This window comes from Corvus cornix, chromosome 4 (genome assembly GCF_000738735.6).
Source record: "Corvus cornix cornix isolate S_Up_H32 chromosome 4, ASM73873v5, whole genome shotgun sequence".
NCBI classification, from domain to species: Eukaryota; Metazoa; Chordata; class Aves; order Passeriformes; family Corvidae; genus Corvus; species Corvus cornix.
In genome coordinates, this window is record NC_046334.1 from 63737824 (window position 1) to 63760282 (window position 22459).

The following is a 22459-nucleotide window of genomic DNA, read 5'->3' on the forward strand; positions in this document are numbered from 1 at the left end:
TTTGGTAAAGCTTGAAAACTATATACACAGTGGAAAAGGAATGCGAGAAAAATAATGTACCTATTATGAATATAAACTTAGAAAGCTGTGATGTCAACACTAAAGGAAAAAATGAAGGGAGAACATGAAGGTATGTAAACAAGGAATAGCATGACCCAAGTGAGATGGGAAGAGCAAGAAGAAAGTAAGCAAGGCAGAGAAGCCAGAGGCAGAAATGATTCAAGGCAGCAGGACACACATGTACACTTGCTGAAGACCTCCTACTGTCACAGCTCACCATGACAATCAGCACTGCAGAAGCCACTGGCATTGCCGTACTACATTTTTGAGGAGAAATGGGGATCAAGCTGAAGTGCAACCATACTTTGAAGGAGACCTTAACTAAATTCCTGACAAAAAGGACACATTTGCTCTGACAGAAAGCTGACGTAAAGGAGCACATCTGTCAGGTTTGCTTCTATACTGCGCTGTCAAATTCCAGAAATGATGATTCAGGAAAAATGGAGTACAATCAATTATCTATAATAGGATGATGAGAGAAAAATAAAGCACTTAAGTATATGGTTTTCAAGGAGATGGCACTTGGCATTCTTCAGAATACTTTTTGTTGTTTCATGTTCTGTTCCACTGAACTGCTCTTGCATTTTTATTGAACTAGACCCAACCATGAGTTCCACTGATGGGTTTCATCTCAGAGAGGAGCAGCATTTCACAGGCAGGTGAGATACCCGTTAGCAATTTGTTTATTTTTCATTCATTGTTTATTTTACACTAATAATCTACAGCTCAAATTCTATTCAAAAATTACCTATATACTTACTATTAAAAATGAAAGTAGTCTCACAACAGTAGAGTTCATGGATTATAAAACATTAGTACCAGAACTATAAATCAAAGATGGTTTCTGGGATTCTGAGTTCTTGAGAAACCACCTCTCATTTCAAATCTTGAACATATTCAGTACCTAAACTCCATCTCACTGAAACAAGTCAAGATTCCTACAAAATCCTTATTCCCTCCAAACTTATGAAAAAAGAAAGAGCCTTTACAAGTATGAATGGAGAATTTGATAGAAAGGAAAGATGGATTCACCCCTGCAACCAAAAGTCATCTAGAGCTGCAGTCAGGAGCACTAAAACAAAGAGCCAAGAATTCCAGTGAGTTCTTTGTTTCTTCTCAAAACAGTTCATGGTTCACTTGAATCAGCTGCAAAGATCATTTCTGAAAGGGCAGAATTAATAAGTTGGTTCTCATACACTTATCTTCAGCATCAGCCCTAAACAATTTAGCTGAGAAAGTAATTTCAGGAGGAAAACAGCAGTAGTAAGCAGTTGTAACTTCTGAAAATTAACTACTCTAGAGGGATGTTTTGTAATAATATTATACCAACACTTGCTTTTTTCTCTCACTAAAATTAAATGCATAGAGGAAATGATCCACTTTGTGAGAATACATATTTTAAAATAAATTCCAAACTGGTTAGTTCTCTTTGACATTCCAGTAATTCACATTAAAGACATAGGTAAGAAGGAAATAATAAAGTAATAATAAAATAATTTAAAAATATTAAAAAATAATAGTATATATTATATAGTATATAAATTATATAAATTATATATTATATAATAGTATATATCATATAGTCTATATAAAGTAATAAAAAATAATTTAAAAAGAAATAAAGAAGTAATAAAAAGCATTTCCCCAGTTCATCTTTTTGGCATGTTATGCAATTCATTTTCTTTAGTCTGACATTGTTTAACTTTCTGCTTGAATGCATCGAATTAAATCCAAGGAAAATAAAGAAGCTATTTCAGAAAAAGAAAAAGGTTACATAGATTAACTTAATTTAAATGCACAAAAAAAAAAGGTCTCATTCACACTACAACAGAGTAGTTTTCCTACTGTTCAGACTTGGAACAAAGCAGACCTAAAACTTCTGATGCTGGAAAAGGATACATTCTCTGAGTTTGCTTGGACAGGGAGGTGAGAGTGACCCATGCAGAGAATCATAGAGACGGGAGCTGTGATGCAGCCTGCTTCTGTGAGCTGAAAATGGGAGTTTTCCCAGAGAAGACAGGTTTACAGTAATGTATCAGGTACAGCTGTCAGCCTCTGGGCCATTGAGGGATGAGTGTGTAAAGTGCTTTTAAGACAACTGCGACTTTCCATCGCAGTGAGCTATTGCAGATGCCTTAAGGGAATATCAGAGGAATCCAGGTCCTTTTAGCCCTGCTGAAGTAGTCAAAATTGATGTCTAAAAGCTGATTCTGACCTTGGTCTGAGATTTACAGAACAGCACACAATGAAAGAACAGGCTTAATCCCTTGACACACAGGATTGTGTCTGATGAGAAAGCTCGGCTCAGTTAGTCCAGATACATATCTCTAACTGTCTTGTCCTGGAAAACTTATAGCACATCTGAATAAATTCTCTCAAATTTAAGGTGAATTAGAGTACAAGGAACTACATATCTCTCTAAAAAATCAATATATAAGATCCACAAAGATGCTTTCTCTCCTACTACTAAAAGACATTAAAAGAAGAAATAGGTTCGCTCCCTGTTTATAAAATCATACTGAGAGATGGATGCCAGGCACAGAGAATGTTTTGTGTCACCAACCAAGTAGCCAACCAGGCATCTCCAAAGCTATCTTGATTTGTAAAATTCCTGTGCTATCAATTCCTAACATAAACCCAGGAGAGTTTGTCAAGAATGAACCTGGTCCTGTATAGGGCCAAAAAGCCTTCAAACTGTTAATACTAATCCAAAATATAAAAAAAAACCTGCTGACACAAGTAGAGACAGTAGGATTACACACAGTGTTAAGGTACCTTTGTGGCTCTTCATAAGACCAGGCTGTAGCTGGCTGCTGAGAGAGTTCAGTTTGTTCAGCCTGGAGAACAAAAGGCTTTCAGGAGACTTTAGAGCCGTTTCCAGTGCCTAGAGAGGTCCTACAAGAGAGCTGGAGAGGGACTCTTAATCAGGAGTGTAGTGATAGGTAAAATTGCAACTTCCTCCTTTTTTTCTCTTGTGCCAGCCTTGCCCAAATTTTACTCAGGGCTCTTGTTATGGAGCTACATGTGCCAGCCTGGTTCTTGGCAGGTTTAGGCTCTGGCCAGTCCATGCCAGGAACCAAATGGAATCTGAAAGTCACAGCACAGTGGCTGGTGTTTCCCTTTCTGTGGTTTCCTCGCTTTCACCAGCTCAGCAAATCTGGGTACTCCTGACAATGTCCTTGTTATGATGCACTCATTTTCTTTCCATTTCCCTGTTATGATGCTCTTATTTTCTTACAATTTCCCCATCTGAGGCCCATCTATGTGATCCCAGAATTGCTGAGTCCTCCCAGAACCCAGGTATGCTCTCCCTTCCCAGAAGAGAGCCCCATTCCCATTGATGAGACTCCCAAGTCCATGTGGAAGCTGGGAGTGAGTGCTGCCCAAGGAGCAGGTAGGATCCTCCTGTGCACCTCTCCCCCACCAAAATGAAGCATCCGGTCCCCAAGGAGGAAGGTGAGTGTAGAACATCCCCCTGAGCACCTGCAAGAGCGTATCTTAGCTGGTGTCCAGCCTTGGAAGCAGAGGCCCTTGAACTGTGGAAGGTGCTCTGGCCTCTCCCTCATCCTGCTCCTGGTATTACCCCCACTGGCACCGCAGCATGGTTCTGGGGGTGATGCTGCTGCCATCTCCCAGCACTGTCCAGGCTGTTCCAGTGAGCTGACAGCAGGTCATTGTGCCAGCAGGACAGGCTCAGTATCCACACGAATGGATTGGTGCTGACACTCCATGGCCCCCAGGCCCACACCTCCAACAGCCCCTGGCACATACCCTCTTTTCCCCTCTCGCAGTACCAGGCCAGCGAGCTGAGCCAGACAGGGACCAATGAAGAGGGATTCTACAACTTTTCCCCAATAATCAGCAGGAGCTGATGCAGTTGGCATAGAAGGTGAGTTTGGGGGTCCCCATGCCCCCTGTCTGGCAGTGCACAGGCCAGCAACCCACCAGGGATGCGCTGGCAGCCAGCTACGAATCACCCACCAGACCAAAAAGGCAGAAATTAGGTATTTAGAGAGGGTACATGATTTTATCAGTGGTCTGGAGTCACCAGCCAGGCAGCCCACCAGCAGTGCTGGGCAAGGGGTAGCCAGGCTCCCCAGGGGAGTGTGGCACTGACACCGGCTGCCTCTGTGCCATCCCCTCAGCAGCTGTACCTGCCAGCTGGGTGGCACTGGACACACCACTACAGCAAAATTCTTGCTTGACAAAGGTAAGATATAATCAATTCCTAAAGACCCCAACAGTGCACACCCAGAAAGCAAGCTACAAAACTTGCTACTTCCTCCTTCTTTACCTGTGTCTGGCCTTGTTCTGATTTTCCTCAGAGCTCTGGTTAGCGAACTTCATGCCCCACCTCAAGTCAACAGGTCATTACAGCAGCAGCAGCAGAGTTCAGGTCACAGGGATTTGGGCTCTGGCCATTTTCTCCAGACACTCAAATGGAATCTGAAAGTTGCAGATCTGTGGCTTCCCCTTCTGTGGTTCCTTGATCTCTCCAGCTCAGCAAAACTGGAAAATCCTGGTGTAATTTCCCTGTCATGATGCACTCATTTTCTCTCCTTGAATCTCTGGCAGACTAGAAGGAGGGCAGCATCAGCAGGGGCTGAGCATTGAGCAGAGGAGATGCCTGCAGTCATCTCAGCTCCAGGCCTGCTCATGTCCCCACCATGGTCCCCATGCCCCTTCTCCAGCACTGCATAGGCCAGTAAACTCACCAGGGATGTTCTGTCAGCCAGCTGCAAGTAACCCACCATATCTTCATTTATGCAACAAAGCTCATTTCTGCAAAAATTCAGGGTATCTTGAGAGGGCATGTGGCTTTATCAGTCTCACCAGCCAGGCAGCTCACCTGGGCAAGGGCTAACTGGGCTCCCTGGGTGAGTGTGCCACTGACAACCAGCTGCCTCTGTACCATCTCACAGGGGCTACACCTGCCAGCTGGGGACACCTCAGACACCTGCCAGGGCCAGCAAAGTCTCAAAACTTCCACTTTCCCTGTGATAGCAAGTAATGCTGCATCTCCCAGGGGAGATCAAGTGACTACAGCCACCCCACAGAGACAGGGCCAGTGAGGAGGAGGGCTGGGGCTGAGCTGTCACCTCTGCGCTACAGGTCCTTCTGCTGGAAGCACCAACTGGTGCAGCAGTGTGGGCAGTGCAGTGGGACCAGACTCGCCACTTCATCTGCCAGGAGGCAGTTATGAGGAGTGCTGCTACAATACCCTGGTCTGTCCCACCTGTACCAGCAATTGGTTCCTCCACCACTGCATCCAGGCAGGCAGGAGTGCTCCCAGCCCCTGACATCACCCTTGTTCTCATTCCATTGCCCAATTCCAGGGCAATCATAGAATGATTTGTTTGGAAGGGATCTTAAAGACCATTTCATTACAATCCCCCTGCCATGGGCAGGGACATATTCCACTAGGCCAGGTTGCTCAGGCCCCCATCCGACCTGGCCTTGGACACTTCCAGGGATGGGGCATCCACTTCTCTGGGCAACCTGTGCCAGTGTCTCACCACCCTCACAATAAAAAATTTCCTCCTAATATCTAATCTAGACCTATCCTCTTTCAGTTGAAAGCCACTTCCCCTTGTCTTAGTACTCAATATCCTTGCCTAAAGTTTCTCTCCAGCTCTCTTGTGGGCCCCCTTTAGGTACCGTAAGGTGATTGAAAGTCTCTCCAGAGCCTTTTCTTCTGGAGGCTTAACAACCCCAATTCTCTTAGCTTGTCTCCACAGCAGAGGTGTTCCAGCCCTTGGATCATCTCTGTGACCTCCTCTGGACTCACTTCAACAGGTCTACACCTTTCCTGTGTGGGAGACCCCATAGATGCAATACTCCACATGGGAGCTTTCCAACCCTCTCTGGTCTGCAAAGCAGCAAAGTGGTTTTGAAAGGGCTCCTCAGGGTTTGGGGGAAGTCTCTTCCTCCTGCAGGTCCTTGCCCTTGCAAGTTTCCATTTTTCCACACTGATCACCCTCACTTCTGTGTGTGTCATCAGGGGAGTTTCTGGCTGTTTGGATGCAGACTGTGGGTCCACTACAGACTGTGCTTGGAACCACGTTTCTAACTTCTTCTCTGCTTCTGTGATGGTACTCAGCCTTCTCACCACCTCCTGCAGCTCAGCCACCTGCTGCAGGAGGTCCTCCAACTGGGCACACCTACACACCTCCTGCAGGCAGGTCTGGCACTTGCTGCAGTGTGAGGTCTGCAGTGCAGGCTCTCCCCTCATTAGTTCTGTCTGGGTGGAGGCATCAAGCACCCCCAGGGTAGATGATGCAGGTCCCCAGTCAGAGCTGCAGCCTTTGGTCTCAGATGAACACCCACCATTCTGCTTTGGGGTTCAGGTAGGATGAGTGCCCCCAACCTGTGCAGACAGTCACAAAACATGTCTGGTTTCTGGGCTATGTGGATTTCAAGTCTCTCTGTTCAGAGGAATGCCCCATCTTCAAAGAGGTGCCCTTCCACTCCGCAGGGCTGCCTTTTGTGGTCGTGGGGTGGCTGCCATGACTCCTGGCCCACCTACACCTCAGCCACTCTTTGAGTCACCAGGTCCTGGTAGGCTACTGCACTTCCCTGCAGTTTCCCTGGCTCAGGACCCCCCAACTCCCCACTCTGTTGTGGGATGGGTCTTCTCCAAAGGTGTTCACCTAGCAAAAAATCATTACATTTCTGTTTATTTTCTTGTGAATACATGAATCAAAAGAGGTCCTGGCATGTAGATCTTGCTTCAGCTAGAGGCTGACTAGGCAGGTGTCCTTCTAGTGCTACTTTGGTATCAATCCTGCAGCAGCAGGTAAGAAGCATGTCCCAGGCTAACACTCTTGATAATCCCTTGCATGCTGTATCCCAGATACCTTTCCTTCAGTATAAAAGGTGTCCAGTATGAGACTAGAGAAACACTGGGTAAAACTGCTGTGCCAGCTGCACAAAGGTTATAGTTGGGTTAATTTCAAAAGACTGTTCTTTTATAACCAGAAGACTTGCTTTGTCACTTGTATATTATTTTTCATTCTGTCCTAATTGTAAGATTCCTTTCTCACATAATGGTCAGTTTCTGTGCCTAAAGGATAACAGACATAGGCTCCATCTGGTCAGCAGTAAGAACTCAGATTACCTGAAACAACTTCTTTTCCCTTACAGATCCAGCAGGAAAAGGCCAAATAAAGAGAGGGGGCAATTCCCAATTCCAGAAGGCAATTCCCAAATGTCCCCACCAGTGCACACTCAGGAAACAAGCTACAAAACTTGCTACTTCCTCCTTTTTTCTCCTTTTTCTGGATTTGCCCTGAATTTCCTCTAGGTTCTGCTTAGGGATCTTTGTGCCCCAGCCTGTATCTTGGCCGGTGGGTTCTCTGCAGCAGTAGCAGGGTTGGTGTCACCGGGATTTGGACAATCCCTGTCAAGCACTCAAATAGAACCTGAATGTCACAGCCCCATGGCCTGTACTCAACCTTCTGTGGTTTTCTTGACTTCTCCAGCTCAGCAAAAATAGGAAATCCTGGCATAATTTCCCTGGTATGATGCACTCATTTTGTCTCCTTGAAACTTTGGGACAATAGGAGGGAAGGAGCAGCAGCGACTGAGCATTGGGCAGAGGAAAACCCTGCAGCTACCCCAGCTCCAGCCTTGCTTGTGTTGCCTCAGCCCCTGAAGAACCATAAAGTTCACAGAATCAAATTGTAAGATCATTTATGTTGGAAAAGACCTTTAAGATCATCAAGTCCAACCATTAACCCAGCATGACAAAGTCTACCATTAAACTATGCCCCTAAGCACCACATCTACATGTTTTTAAATGTCTTTAGGGATGGTGACTGCACCACTTCCCTGGGCAGCCTGTTCCAGTGCTTGACAACCCTTTCAGAGAAGAAAGTTTTCATAACATGCCCTGGTTCAATGTGAAGCCATTTTGTCTCGTCCTGTCACTTGTTACCTGAGAGAAGAGAGCAACCTCCACCTCACTACAGCCACCTTTCGAGTAGTTGCAGACAACAATAAGGCCTCCCATGAGCCTCCTCTTCTCCCATCAAGCTCCCTCAGCTGCTCCTCGGAAGACTTGTTCTCTCTGAAACTGAAAATCGCAGCCCTGTGGCTGGCACTTCCCCTTCTGCGGTTTCTTTGCCTTACATAATTTTCCTGGTATGATACACTCATTTTCTTTCTTGAAACCCTGTAGCCTGGCAGTGGCATGGGTATAAAAGGAGGTCAGCAGCAGCAGGGGCTACCGTGCAGAGGAGAGCCCTACAGACACCCCAGCTCCAGCCTCACTCGTGGCTCCCTCAGCACTCCCGGCACCATGAGGGTCCTTGCAGTCACCCTGGCTGTTCTGCTCCTTGTGGCCATCTGCTCCCTGGCTGAGGCTGATCTCAGAATCTCCAGGCGTGCCGCAATTTCACAGATGCAAGGTAGGTTCCTCTTCCCTGGGAGAGAGCCCCATCCCCATTGACTAGACCCTCATGTCCACGGAGAAGGCTGGGAGCAGATGGTCATCACCAGTGCAGGGACTAAGCCTTAGAGATGAAGGTTTTCAGGGGGTGTCCCCAGAGGACACAGCACAGGTGATGGCAAATTCCCTGGGAACCACAGGCAGAGCCTCTGCCGCAGTGTGGGGTCTCACTGGGCCCATCTCTCTGCCTTCACAGAAACCAACCTCATCTCCTGCTGCCACACCTACATTTCACACCCCCTTCGACGCAGCATGATCCGCTCTGCCTACATGACCAGCAACAGCTGCCCAAAGCCAGCCGTGGTGTAAGTACTCAACATTGCCAGGGTCCAGGGTGCACCAGCCAGGGCAGCACCCCAAGGGTGTCCAAGGTTGTCCAGGATGGGGAAGGGCATGGACAGGGACACCTAGGGTGCTACCAGCAGGACCTAGTGCAGGCACCCTGATGCCCTGGCCGATGCCTGCCTCAACACTGCTCTTTTCCCCAACAGCCTGGTCACTAGGAAAGGGACGGAGGTGTGCGCAAACCCCAAGGCTCGCTGGGTGCAAGAATACCTGAAGCACTTGGAGCAGCCAGAGAACTGACTCTTCCCTGCTGCTGCCCCAGGGGAATAGGCTTGGACCCTAGCACCAGACATGCAATAAGAGTGCTTGAGCTGCATCCTTCTCCACCAGGAAAATTTATTACACCTGGCATACACTTGTTAAACTAAATTTTGCTTGCTTAAATGCCTGAATAAAGTGTTTGGCTTGTCAAACCCTTTCTGTCTCTCTGAAGTCCCTGATGGAGCCCCAACATGACAAAAGGGACCCATGGGGAGCCTCCTGCCCTCCCCACTCCCTGGTTTCATTGCTACCCACTGTGCAGGGTGGCCCCATGATAGCTCCCACAGTACTTCCCTCTCCCCAGCCTGGACTCAGCTCCTGCTTCCCAGCATGAACCAGACGTACCTGTGGGGTGACACAGCATCTCATCCGTTTCTCGGGGCCCTCCCCACGCAGCACATGTGGAGCCCAGTAACAAACCCCCTGGGGCAGGCAGCCCTGCTGGGCATCTGCCAGCAGCTCATTGACGTATTTTACCTCAACACTAGAGGATCAGGACAGTCTTTGACTACCTGACATCCCCACTCCTAGCCCTCTCCTACACTACAGCCCCCTGCAACGGTGGAGCTGAGGTCCTGGTGCTCCTGGTTGCTGCTGGTCCCACATACACACTCTGTGCCACAGTGCTGCCAGAGGAGCAGGCAGGAGCAGGCAGCATTGTCCCCACCACTCCCCACCACTGACACCACCTCTGTCCTCACACCATTGCCCTGGATGGGCACTGGAGAATGAATCCAACAAGCCAACATAAGCAAACTAATGGTGATGCAACCCCTCTCTTTCTAAAAATTTCCAGTGTAGCTCAAAAACTCAGGCAAACAAATGCATAAAACCATGCACAAGTACACTCAATACTAGAAGAAGAGTGGGGACCTGTTAGATTTTATGTGACACAGAAGTTGAATTTATTTGCAGAGAGCCTGAAAACTCAATCAGTACTTCAAATAACAGACAAGATAAAAGCACTTATTCCAAAATGACTCAGGAATACATATATATACACTGTAATAATAAAGACTAAAAGAAGCTCTAAATCCTAAAACTGATGTGTAGAGATGCACAAGATTTGGGCAAGGCTGATGAGCTTCTTTAGCATCATGAGTTTGCTGTACTTCAATGCTCGCTTCAACTACTCTTCAATGCAATGTATATAGCAATGCTTTTCCCCACTTCTGCAATTCAGTCTTACAGCAACAGCTTCTAGGCTAATAACACTGAAAATCTCTGACTTAGGACAATGTGAAAAACACAATACTTTTATATTGTTTACAAGGCAAAAATGAGAGTCCAGTAAAAATCCTCCCTGGGGCATTGTTTTCAGAAATCTCATTATAGTTTCAGCAATCTATTTGTTCTTACAGGGCTGCCTTAAAATGCATGAAGGCTTGGTGTTGACAGTAGTACAGAGCTACACTTTAATTTGCTCAAGGTCACACATGACATCTGAGGTGAATTTATGAATTTTTGCCTCCACCAGTTAGTCCCAGGAAAGTAATCCCAGCACCGCCTTGCTAAACGAACTCAACACAAAACTGTCCATCTATGCTGAAAAAACTGTACTACACAAGCTTTGAAGTGTGAAAAAGAGGATCCATCAAGACAAGTGAAGGAACCACTTTCTTCATTGACTTCCCTTCAGAATACCCACATGGAGTGTGCTGCACATCTCCTGCACTTCTTTCATAGCAGCATTATATTTTAGCAAATTAAACGGGGGACGATAAATACCAACCCTGGATTAAATACTGTGCATTTTCATAGCATCACGGGGTTTTTTCTTAACACAGTTTGACTTAATTCCCTCCCAGAATTGCCTATTGACCACTGCACTTCTGGGCTGGCTCCTTGAGGACAACGCACTGAGGTGGGAGGTTGGCACCATCAGGACCGGCTCTCCTGCCCAAGAGCTGCACGCTGAGCACACACCACCGAACCCAGAGCCATTCCCACCTTCACCCCTCGAGAACAACCCAATCTACGTGTTCCTGCATTTCTGACAATCCTCCTTCTCCCCACATCACCACCCATCCCTCTGTGCTGTCCCGGGTAGAGGTGTTCTCTGCCACCGCCAAGGGAGCAACTGGGGAACCGGTCCCCATTCTTGCCTTCCGCCCTCCCCGAGCTGCCTTTTTTCTGTGTACTCCTGGACATTGTGAAACTGAAAAACATCTGAAAACTTTGTTTGATTAAAGTAGTGGTGTTCGAACCCACCGCGTCCTTTTTTCTCGCACAGCTGACCTCAACACCTCGCTAAGGGACACACCGAGGGTTGGCTGCGGTTACTACAGACGGGAGGGAAAAACAACTCACAAAACATGCAACGTTCGGCATATTTTGTGAAGCAAGCACTGAGGAGAATGGCACGAAGAGAAACAACTCAAATCTAATTCTTCTCACGCTCCCCAGAGTTCAAACTATTCGCTGGATTTTCGACGGTAGGCAGACTTGCCTCCGGTTTTCCAGCACCGATTTCCCCTCCCCGACCACCAGGCCGCGGGGCCCGCACGGCATCGCGGGAGTTGTAGTTCCCGCACGGCGCGACATGGCGGCTTTGCGGGTGCTGCCTGCCCTCGCCGCCGCTCTGTTCTTGGCTGCCGCCGGCCAGACCAGCAAGTACTCCCGGGAGGCCAACGAGGCGCTGGCGGCCGCCGGCAGCAAGCGGCGGGAGGCCGGAGAGTTCCGGGTGGTGAGGCTGAACCAGGTCTGGGAGAAGGCGCAGCGGGTGAGTGAGGCGGTGCGGGGCCAGGGCAGTTCTCGGAGGGGCCGCGGGGTCGGGCCCGGCCGCTTCGGACACTCATTCCCCGTCAGGGAGATGGGAAGGAGCGGGAGCCTGTGTCTGAGGAGAGACCGAAGCTGTCCGGCCCCGGCTCGGGGCTGCGGCGGCTTTTCTCCGGTTCTCGGGCATGGCTGTCCCCGACCGTCACGCAGCGAGGAACTCGCTCAGCCCCGCGCCGTGCGGCTGTCCCGGCGGCGGAGAGCAACCTTCTCCCGGGAGAGGGGATGTGTGTCTGAGTCCTGGGAAGTGTTGACCTGCCCGTGGTAAAATACTGCAGCTAAACCACCTGCCCAGGAAGTGGGAGAGAGAGGGAAGCCCCTCTCGGGCCATCTGCGGCTGGCTCCAGTGCTCGCTGGTTGTTGTTCAGGATTGTGATGCTTTCATCTGTCTGAAGGCGGTGGCCTTGGTTCCTGCTCGGCACAGGGCAGGAGTTCACAGCACAGGAGAAGATGAAACCCTCCATCCCTGTGGTTGTGTCACTTTCATTCACATCAAGCGATGTAAACAAATGCAGGGGGACCAGCAAATGGATATCACCTTTCCCAGATGAGAGCCTTAATTTTAACAGTGATACTTGAGTTTCTCTCACACTGGACTACAAAAAATATTTAATTAAAGTGAAAATACAGTCAAATTATTTCATTACAGTGGAAATATGTACTTAGAACTAAACAGAACAGCTCCAACAGGAGAAGAAGACTGCACTGCACATATCCCCTGAATATTGTGGATTACGAGAATTAGGGTCATGACTGGCGAAGGTTCAGTTCTTTCAGGCAAAGAAATATAGTTAATATTAATTTTGGATCTTCTGTATCCTGAACAGCCTGAGCTATTGAATTGGAGGCAGGGTATCCCTGGGTTCAGCCAAAAACTAGGATCCTACCATAGTGCTGCATTCCAGTGTGCAAAAAGAAGGTATCAAAAATACTCCTTTCCTCAATGGGAGAAGGATAGAATGGAGCATAGGACAGTGTATGCTAATGAAACTCCAGCTGTGGATGGACAGCTGAAAAAGAAACACCACCGAGACTAGAAATAATCTATAATGATAGTAATATCACTTACCTCTCACCTTTCCAATTACAGTCTTTTCTTATTTTCATGCCTGGATCTTTTGGAATTAAAATTTGAGATGCTTTACATCATCTATGTTAAGATGCTAAAATACAAAATGGAGTTAACTCTATCAGTAAAAAACTACAGTTTAGTACATTCTATATGTGTGAGCTAGATTCTGGAGATGCAAAACCTACTTGGTTTATTGGCCACCATCTAAATTTCACTTTCAAGTACAACTGTCACCCAGCTTGTGTTTTATAAAGTGATTTTTCAGTATGTCTGGGCAATATATTAAATAAGAGGAAAACTGTGCCTGTGTGTTACACCTGCATTCAAATACTTCCATGTGTCAATGCTGAACTCTTCATTCCTTTATTTTGGTAGTGGTAGAGATAGTACTGAAAGTGGGGAACTTCTTTGTTTTGGCATAAAAGTCAGATATCGCAATTAAGCATTGCAACACACAGCTGGAGAGTAGTCCTCAAAAAAGCCCCAGAATGTTACTTAGTGGAACCAGGAGCTGGCAAGCCAGACTTGCTTCTTGTTTCCCTGAGGGTGGGAGAGAGGGCTTGATCTTTCTCCAGAATCTCTTTTCATAAATAGTAAATTTGTAGTAAAGAGCTCTTTCCTCTTGGAGGCAAGAGTGTAAGTAAGGATGTTGCAGATAATAACTGCAGCCAGCCCAACAGCAAATGATGAAAATGTTATAATGTTTGACAAATTTCCAGCACTCATTCCCATGATTGCCAGGTACCCATCTTGGTTATTAATGTCCAGGCAGCATAAGGAATGAGTGTAAGGAACTTGTTGCTTGGTTATTTAATAACTTAGCTTTTCACATCTGCTTCTAGTAAGTTATTCCAACATGTGAGTGATGTTAGTAAAGTGATGAGGAGTCTTACCCATTGACAGTTTTCACCTGGTATACTTAGGGTCCTACATGAGATGACCTTAAAGGAAGCAGTTCTTGAACTGAATACTTTAAATTAACTTACATATTTACTCTATGTTACATAAATGGGACAGGCAAGGGGCTTCCAAAAGGTTTCAAAGGATTTATAATGCCTACAGGGACAGTTACTTCCATTTCATACTAAATTATAATGAGAATCAGAAAAATATTTCTCTAATTGAGAGAAGTTTGAATAGAATCTTGTTTTCTCTTAAGGAGCAGTGGGCTTAATGTAGTTCCTTAGTTTTTATAAGACTTTAACATGTTTGATTGATGATGACTCCAAACTTTATGTTTAGAAGTTCTGATATTCTTTTCTAGACCTTCTAGAAAACAGAAAGCTGTACATGTTCATGAGATTGCACTAACTGCAGAGAGACTCTAACATAAACTGCACTGTGTAATCTTTTATACAGTACCGTGTCTCTGATAACAAGGTCACACATATAAAAGATTTTTTTTCCCTGTACTTGCTCAGCCCAACTACATGTGAAGTCCACGCTACTTGAATGCTGGCTAATATGAGAGTACAGAACTACCGAGATGCTTGGCCATTTCCTTCACAATTTGTAGAAAACCTTTCACTCACTCTTGAAGCTTCAGGGCACAATTCTTGTGAGGAAAATGCTGATACTTGGTACCACTGCAGCAGTGACACTTGGGCTGTCCAGGTCATCCTGCACCAGAAAAGCAAATAAGGATATGATTAAGGTTTTTCTTTTACTTTAGCACATACTAAAAACCATAAATAAAGTGGTTCCTTCTAAGTGCCTTGTTTCTATCAAGGAGTTCCCCAAAAGTAGATGGTAAAGAAGACAACAGGGACACTCCTTTGCTTTAGTATTAGAGGGATCAGAAGTTTTAATGTGTTCTATAAGTATTATATTTACCTGTGATTCTAACTACTCTAGGTTTTAGTAATTTCAGTAAGCCAAGTGCAAAATGCAGGAAAAAAAAAAACTAGTTTAAACAAAATAATTATATGCAGTGGCACAAGATGAATTAATATGACAACCTAAGCTGGAAGCAGAAACAATAATGTGGATAGTTTCCTGAATTCCTGTCAATAGGAGGTGTATTAGCTCAAAGTAATGACACTTTTCCTAGTTAATTTAAAATAACCTACTGACACACAAAGGAATGGCTGAATCTTTTCAGTGTCATCCTGATGTTTAAAAACAATACTGAGTTCTGAGTCTGTATTTATTAAACATACTGCTTCCTCACTGAAAATGAGAATTTTTGTAATCTGTAAGCTGGTTTTAATGATTAAAAAACACCTTCAGTACATAAACTTGTCCTAGGACTGACGAGCCCAGGTGGCTTCGAGCTGGTTCTGAGCTCACAGGAGCTGGGTGCACAGTGGTTGGGGGGGTTTTATCACCTCTCCTCTCTGGGCTTGTCCTTCCCTCACCTTGTGATTGTTGATATGTACAGACACAGACAAAAGTAGTTCTGAAGTATTAAGATGATTTATTACATTTCTTTGTTTTAAACTGAATAACTAAGATGTCTAAAATCTGGAAGTTCAGGATCAAGTCACAGCAGTGCTGCTTAGCCAACTGCCTGTTAGTCATTGTGTGTGTTCCTGTTTTCTCTGTAGTTCACAAAATTTCAGGCTGACCTAGCATTCATTTGAACTCTATTTTTTTTATTTTCCTGTCTTCAGCCTCAGTGTCTTACCTTTTTTGTTCTGTTATGTCAGACAGAAGTACCTCTAGGTTTTGTATGTTTTAATGCACATAAACCATGTTAAGAAATGATCTGAGAATTTTTTTTATTTTGATCATAGTAAAAATTGCTGATGAAGTTACCCTTTGACCTGCAAGGCAATAAAGTTTTTCAACTCACTATAACTATATGGTTGGAAGATGGTCCACAAGAAAGCACATGTGATGGCAATGGCATTGTTGCTTGAGAAGAATTGCTGCACCATACTGGTTCTTACGTATCTGTACTGGTTTCTGAGGTAACTGAAGTCAGAGGGGACTCCACATAACTAAATACAAACTTTTCTCTGTTCTTGTTAGCTCCATCTCTCTGCTGTCAAACTGGCAGAGTTGCACAGTGATCTAAAAATACAAGAAAAGGATGAGCTAAGCTGGAAAAAATTGAAGGCTGAAGGGCTGGATGAAGATGGAGAGAAGGAGGCCAAGCTCAGACGCAACTTACATGGTAAGGTGTATCTTGGAAAGAAGGAGTTTAAACTTTGTATCAGACACAGGCATGGTTAGACACCTGTGTTTGTGTTTGAACCATTAAATAACAGGTTGTCTTTCTGGACACCAAGCACACACAAGTTCTTTGGAGGTGAGCAGGGAGCTGCAGGAGCCTAAAAGATTCCTTTGCTCCCAGTAATTTCAGAGGAGGTCATTAAACCTTGACCTCTGTGTCTTGAACCGTTGGCTTTTCCTCCATGAACTGCAAAGTCCAGCTTTGCAAGTCACAGATGTAGCCCATCTCTCACCTTCCATACATCCATAGTTGGTTCTCATGTTTCTGTAACTTCTGTTCCCTTGCAGTCATTATGACAAAATATGGAATGAATGAAAAGAAGGATTCTCAGCTAGTTGATACCAACTATATTAAAGATGGCACAGAAAGTGACACACTAGATGATCCAAGACTGGAAAAATTATGGAGCAAGGTGAGTAAGGTTTCCAGGAACTGCATGTAAGAAATCCCTATTTCTTTGTTGAACTCTTAGCTGTGTCTTCTGAGAGCAACCAGACTTGGAAATTAATTAATACTGTCTTGTTAAGCACTGACTATGCTGCCATGCTTTGTAGCTCACATCTTTGTGCCCTGAGGGTACGCCACCTGCATCCAGATCATCCAGATGTGGCAGGTTGTCTTTGCCAAATAAAACATCCACATCAGTCTGAAGAGTGGAGCCTGGATCCATTGACATCAAACAGTATTTCATCACATTTCCCTAAAATCATGGCTTCCCTTAGTGTGACTGTTACACTGTGTGGTAGTGTATCTGTGGTGTTTTTCTCAGTTTTCTTATTGTTGTTTATGGACTTTTTAAAAAAGATGCATTTAAAATAGAACCACTTTGTAGACTGCCTAAAAGTGAAATGTATTGTGGGGAAGGGTTTTAAATAAAGGCTCTCCCAACCTAGTATTCAAGTGAAAATTTCCAGGATTTGCATTCATGCAAATAAAAAGTGGAAGATGTACTGTCAGTTTAGGCAGCTAAAACTGGCAAAGTCATAGTCCTCTAATCCTCAGAAATTAAGCAATTCAAGTTTTAAGAAGCAGCTAGTCAGGTAAATCTAAAGAATTCTCCCACGACTCTACTGCAGTGGTAGTAAAGCAGAAAAAAGATTTGCTGGATTAAAAAATACTACTGTAACTAAATACAGATCTGGCAAGGAACATGATGTCCTTTGCTTTGGGGAACAGTGAAGTACAACCCTAAGCACAAAAAAACAGTTGCGTCTGAGAAGGTATCAAAAACATTCACTTTCGATCAGGCATTGCACCAAGTACGCCACCAGATTTGTGGGTAGTGCCCCAGCTGTGTGAGCAGTACTTCCTTAATTGTTACAGAATGAGTGCATAGTAGTGATAAAATCTTCACTTGCCACTAGAGTAAGATGAAGTAAAGATTGTGTTTAATATCAGGCTGCATCCCTCATGCACATGGTTCCCTTAGAGTTGTCTATGGAGCTCCATGGCCCTTATTTCTGTATTAAATTGTGTCCCACAGAATAGAAATGCCAGATACTTTTCACTGGGTAGTCCATAACAAGTCCATCTTTATAAGTCTGAAATAAACTTCCTTTTGACGTAATTAAAGACATCTTATCCATCAACATCTAAATCCTGACTACATACAAATATTAAGAGAATTAAAAGAAAAGATCTAAGGAAAAGCTGCACTTAATAATTTTCTAAATGTGGCGAGAAGTGGGAAGACGTTTTGGCAGTTGAGGGCACTCAGAAGCACTTGGCCTGGAAAGCATAATAAGCTCATGTTTCTTTCAGGCCAAGACCTCTGGGAAGTTCTCTGATGAGGAGCTGGATAAGCTCTGGCGAGAATTTAAGCATCACAAAGAAAAGATTCGTGAATACAATATTCTGCTGGAGACTGTGAGCAGAACAGAAGGTACCTGAACATTTCTCTGATGTTTCAAGATCAGTACAGCTCTTTTCTCTGCCCATTGCTTCTATCGCTTCCAAGTTTCTTTGAAACTCCTGACATTTCTGTCGGAACTGCTTTCAGATACTTCCTGGGTTTGGTTCTGCATTAGCTGCCAAAGTTCTTGCCAGCTAATGAAAATGTTGCCATTTCACTTTTCTGATTCTGCCTGCATTTCAAGCAGGGGAGATGCCATCAGATTAACAATGATGGCCATTGTTCTTTACAGGCCATTGTACTTTACATTGTACTTTACAGGAAAGTATGCAGGAAGCATAAATCCACTGCTGCAAAATGTGGTTCTCAAGTCTGCAGAACATGCATGTTTTCTCTCACCAGCTGGGAGTAAATATTGTAGCACCAAGCCTGAGGTTTATTAAAGCATCAAGGATCTGAACCCAGCTTGCTGTACTAATCTGAGCTAAAACTGTTAGAGCTGAAGAATTCTAAATTCTGATAGTTTGATGTTTGCATTACATAGTCCAAGCTGGAAGCTGCTGAAAATCATTTCACCATCAGATGTCCTGGTTCATGAAATGTCCAGGGAAGAATTCATTAAACATCCTTATCCCATTTTTGTGGGATATTACTAACCTGGGAAAATAAGAACATTTCCTTACTAAAATCTGGCGGCCAGTAGGGGTTATAAGGCATTTCTGTACCATCACCCTCCAGAGCACTGAGGGACGTTGATCTGAATATTGACCTGCAAAAGGAATTACTTCCTAAAGTCTGGTTTTGATGCTTTATTTGCGCTCAACTTAAATCCTAAGAATTTAACATCTTTTATTCACCTCACATTTGGGGGATTTCTGGAGTTTTTGACCTATCAAGATTTGGCCCACAATCAATGACACTTACTGTTCTTCAACAGATATCCACAAAAATGTTATCAATCCATCTGAGGAGAACCTGGTGAAAGAGGAAATCTTGCACAACAAACACAGAGAACTCAAGGAGAAGTTAAGAAGCATCAATCAGGGGTTTGAGCGTTTGCGTAAAGTCAGTCACCAGGGATATGACACAACCAGTGGTATGATACAGGGGGGTGGTGCTTATTTGGGATTCATTTCATTTAAAAAAAATTAAAATCAGTGGACAAGTAATAAGGTGTAGTCAGTTTTGCAATGCATAGTGTACCACAGTGGGCTGAAGAGATGCAGCCACCCAGTTTTATTTAGAACCAAACACTGGAAGCCTAATGAAAGGATATAATCAGTGTGTTAAGAGGATAGTTCTGTCTTCCATGCCCACATGAGAAGGGATTTTACACCTTCACCTCCAGGAGGCCGAGTAAATGAGACAACATGCAGGGCAAGCAATGCTATTATCCAGTTCCTAGGGTTGGGGTTTTTTTTTGCTTTTAAAAACCTACTTGTTTTATCTAGTACTAGTACCTAATTTTATCCAGTATTTGGATGTGTCTCCCTTTTTGTCTAAATAGATCTATTAGTAATGCAGTGCTTAATATCTCTGTGCTTAATAGCTATATGTATGTGAGAAAGCATCTTCATCTTTTTCATTTCATTATATGTGTTTGTTTAGAATTTGAGGAACCAAGAGTGATTGATTTGTGGGACATGGCCAAATCAGCCAATTTCACTGAGAAAGAGCTTGAGTCTTTTCGGGTAAGTAGAATTCCAGTGACTTCTCTTGCAGAAAGATATTTTGCCATATAAAGAAACACTCAATGTTACTCTGATTGCAGCCACTTCTGTATTACCATCTAGACACTGTAAAAAAGTCATGCTGCCTTTTTAATACTTCAGATATATAAACATGTGTGTAACTAGTCATATGCTGGTTCTGTTATAATCAGCAGAATGAAAATTCTGAATCTTCTCAAAACAAGTGTTGCATATTTTAAATCTGTGAAAGATCAGGGACTGCTGCTTTGTTTCCAATGCACCAGATTTACCCCTCTTACCCAATGTCCTAATTATGTCCTTGGGAAGCAGGGTAATCTGTATAACCAGCAATTTCCCTCTCGTGCCCATCTCTTGTACTGTCACCTTCCCATGCTGGAGCTGTGTTGAGCTCACCCAAAACTACTGTGATAAAGACTTCTTTTCAAGGAAATAGTATAGAAATTCATTCCTGTGTGGTTCATACCACTTTTATTCAATTCAAGTTGTATAGAGAAAACATTTGATTTTTTTTTTATCTGACTCTGCCTGTTTATCAGATTTTAAAAAGAGGCTTCTTTTAAAATTTTTCACCCTCCCCTCAGTTCACTGTGCTTATGCCTAAATTTTTACTTGGTGTTCACTGCTGTCATCTTGTAGCATCTCACAGCCACCCACAGTCTCCTTTTCAGGACTCCACAGTGGGTCGTTTTCAGCAACTGCTTTCAAAATCAGGAGTCTGGTGGTGATCGCAATGGATTGTCCAGACATTCTTAAGAAGCAGGGAACTGAAAAAGCTTTCTGTGCCTGACTTAGTAAAATACCATTAAGAGTGTCTTGGCAAGAGAAAGGAAGCCTTGGAAAGAAGCTCGTGTGAAGCTGTGTGTATTTGTTGTCTTAGGAGGAGCTGAAACATTTCGAAGCAAAAATTGAAAAGCACCATCATTACCAGAAACAATTAGAGATTTCACACCAGAAACTGAAGCACGTGGAGGGAACTGGAGACAAGGATCATCTGAACAGAAACAAAGAGAAATATGCCATGCTGCAAGAAAAGACAAAAGAACTAGGATATAAGGTCTGTATAAATCCAGTGTTACATACATGTTGAAAGTTTAACTCAGTAGCAGAGGGGATGTAGATTATCCAGTGCTGATTTTTCATGCAAGCTGAACCATTTCCAGAAGAGGACTCCAAGGCACATCTGTTCTCCATGTTTAGTACAGCATACACATAATTGTTTTTTATAGACCTAATTCTGAAAGTCCTGAAGTCTTCCTGCTCTCTGCTCTTTCTGTTGTCACAAATACTCATAGTAAAATCTGAATATATTACTATATTGATAATTTATTGTCTTCCTGAAATTTGTTTCATGTGTTTTGTTTTCCTGATAGGTAAAGAAGCACTTGCAAGACTTATCCAGCAGAATCTCTCAAGGTCTTCAACACAATGAACTATAAAAATTTGTTCTACTTCATGGGATCAATTTATTAACACAAAGCAGTTAGTGTGGTTTTTTGAACAGGGCTTACCAAGGAGTCCTTCTGAAATAGTAGGGATTGAACAGATGTGTCCTGTAAAAAATTTTTTTGTCTACTTAATTACCAATTTTGTATTTGCTCTATAAAATTAAATGACTAGATTAAATATTTAGATTGCATGTCTTGGATCATATAAATCTTACATCTGAATCAAGTAGCAGCCTTTGAAATAATCAGTCATGTCGAAAGGAAAAAATATGTGAACTCTCAAAGGATTCCTGCTAGTAAAAAAATACTAATCTTATAGTCAGGTAATGTATTCTGATCAATGAAAGCAAACACTGAGGTACAGGAAGTTGAAACAGAGGCCTGAAAAGTCTTTATTTCAATGCCTGGCCTATTAAACTTCCTACTTAAGGTAATAAAAATATTTTTACTGATTTTGATTAGTGGCTCAGAGCTGCACTGCTGCACTGTATATGAATCTTTCATGTGAGAGGGGGAGGAAGAGTAAGGAGGGAACAAGTACTGAGGTCAATTTGCACAGTTTAGTTATTGACTAACACGTGTGTACAATTATCTTTTTCATGGTTGCTTTGGTTTTGCTACACCTGGTCAGTAAAAAATCAAAACAAGGTTCTGGTGAGGCTTTTCTTTTACCTTCCCTTTCATACAGTGAGAAGCAACCAGACTGGTTTTTTGAGCATGTTGCTAATTCCTGTAATGTTCATTAACACATTAGTTTTTAAGAGAGGAGGGGTAGTTTTGCACCACAAGAATGTGCTTCTGTGTTCTGAGTAGGCAGAAGGCTTTCTAAAGCAGCTTCTCTCTGAGCACATATTCCAGTGCAATCTCCAGTAAAGGCTATTATCACTTCCCCTTTCAAGACCAGATTTTTCTGGTCAGAACTTTGGCGAACATCAGAAACCTGGGTTGAAATTGTCTATAATAACAATGCTGACCCTTTATTGCAAATGAAAGTTTCAAATGAAACTGTTCCAGGAGCAAGGCCAAGACCAAGGTCCAGTGTGAGTGAATCATTACAGCTGCTTGGTTGAGGAGCTCTGTCCCTCACAGATGGCAGTGCTGAGGTGTGCTGGATGAGGAGGCTGTCCTCAAGCCTCGCTCTCCCTGCCTGTTCCATGAGAAATACTGAAGAGACCCAGTCAGTCAGAACAGGCCACTCATCCTGGGTCATCATGGGTTAAAAGAGCATGATTCTGCACTTAAAAACTGTATCTTCATGTGCAAGTAATCTGAACCAAAACTGTGGTAGGAGTCTTAACTGAGATTCTCTT

At 43.9% G+C, this 22459-nt stretch overlaps 2 protein-coding genes across 2 annotated transcripts; both read left to right on the forward strand.

Annotated features, from left to right (window-relative positions):
• Positions 1–8251: 8251 nt before the first annotated feature.
• On the forward strand, positions 8252–9270 carry LOC104690764 (C-C motif chemokine 5-like). The gene is made up of 3 exons (XM_010401986.4): positions 8252–8468; positions 8706–8814; positions 9001–9270. Exons 1-3 carry the CDS (start codon positions 8252–8254, stop codon positions 9092–9094), a joined length of 420 nt encoding a protein of 139 aa, XP_010400288.3. The 3' UTR covers positions 9095–9270.
• A 2350-nt stretch (positions 9271–11620) lies between these two features.
• LRPAP1 (LDL receptor related protein associated protein 1) lies at positions 11621–21797 on the forward strand. The gene is made up of 8 exons (XM_010401987.2): positions 11621–11837; positions 15936–16080; positions 16428–16552; positions 17902–18022; positions 18930–19088; positions 19601–19683; positions 20582–20758; positions 21075–21797. Exons 1-8 carry the CDS (start codon positions 11658–11660, stop codon positions 21138–21140), a joined length of 1056 nt encoding a protein of 351 aa, XP_010400289.2. The 5' UTR covers positions 11621–11657; the 3' UTR covers positions 21141–21797.
• Positions 21798–22459: the final 662 nt, after the last annotated feature.

Excerpts from the sequence above, each read along its gene's own strand:
- LRPAP1 (XM_010401987.2), top strand. The coding sequence starts at position 11,658 with ATGGCGGCTTTGCGGGTGCTGCCTGCCCTCGCCGCCGCTCTGTTCTTG. Across the intron at positions 11,838-15,935 it reads TCTGGGAGAAGGCGCAGCGG|CTCCATCTCTCTGCTGTCAA; the intron begins GTGAGTGAGGCG and ends TGTTCTTGTTAG. Across the intron at positions 19,089-19,600 it reads GGGATATGACACAACCAGTG|AATTTGAGGAACCAAGAGTG; the intron begins GTATGATACAGG and ends GTGTTTGTTTAG.
- LOC104690764 (XM_010401986.4), top strand. The coding sequence starts at position 8,252 with ATGGGTATAAAAGGAGGTCAGCAGCAGCAGGGGCTACCGTGCAGAGGA. Across the intron at positions 8,469-8,705 it reads CGCAATTTCACAGATGCAAG|AAACCAACCTCATCTCCTGC; the intron begins GTAGGTTCCTCT and ends CTGCCTTCACAG. Across the intron at positions 8,815-9,000 it reads TGCCCAAAGCCAGCCGTGGT|CCTGGTCACTAGGAAAGGGA; the intron begins GTAAGTACTCAA and ends TTTCCCCAACAG.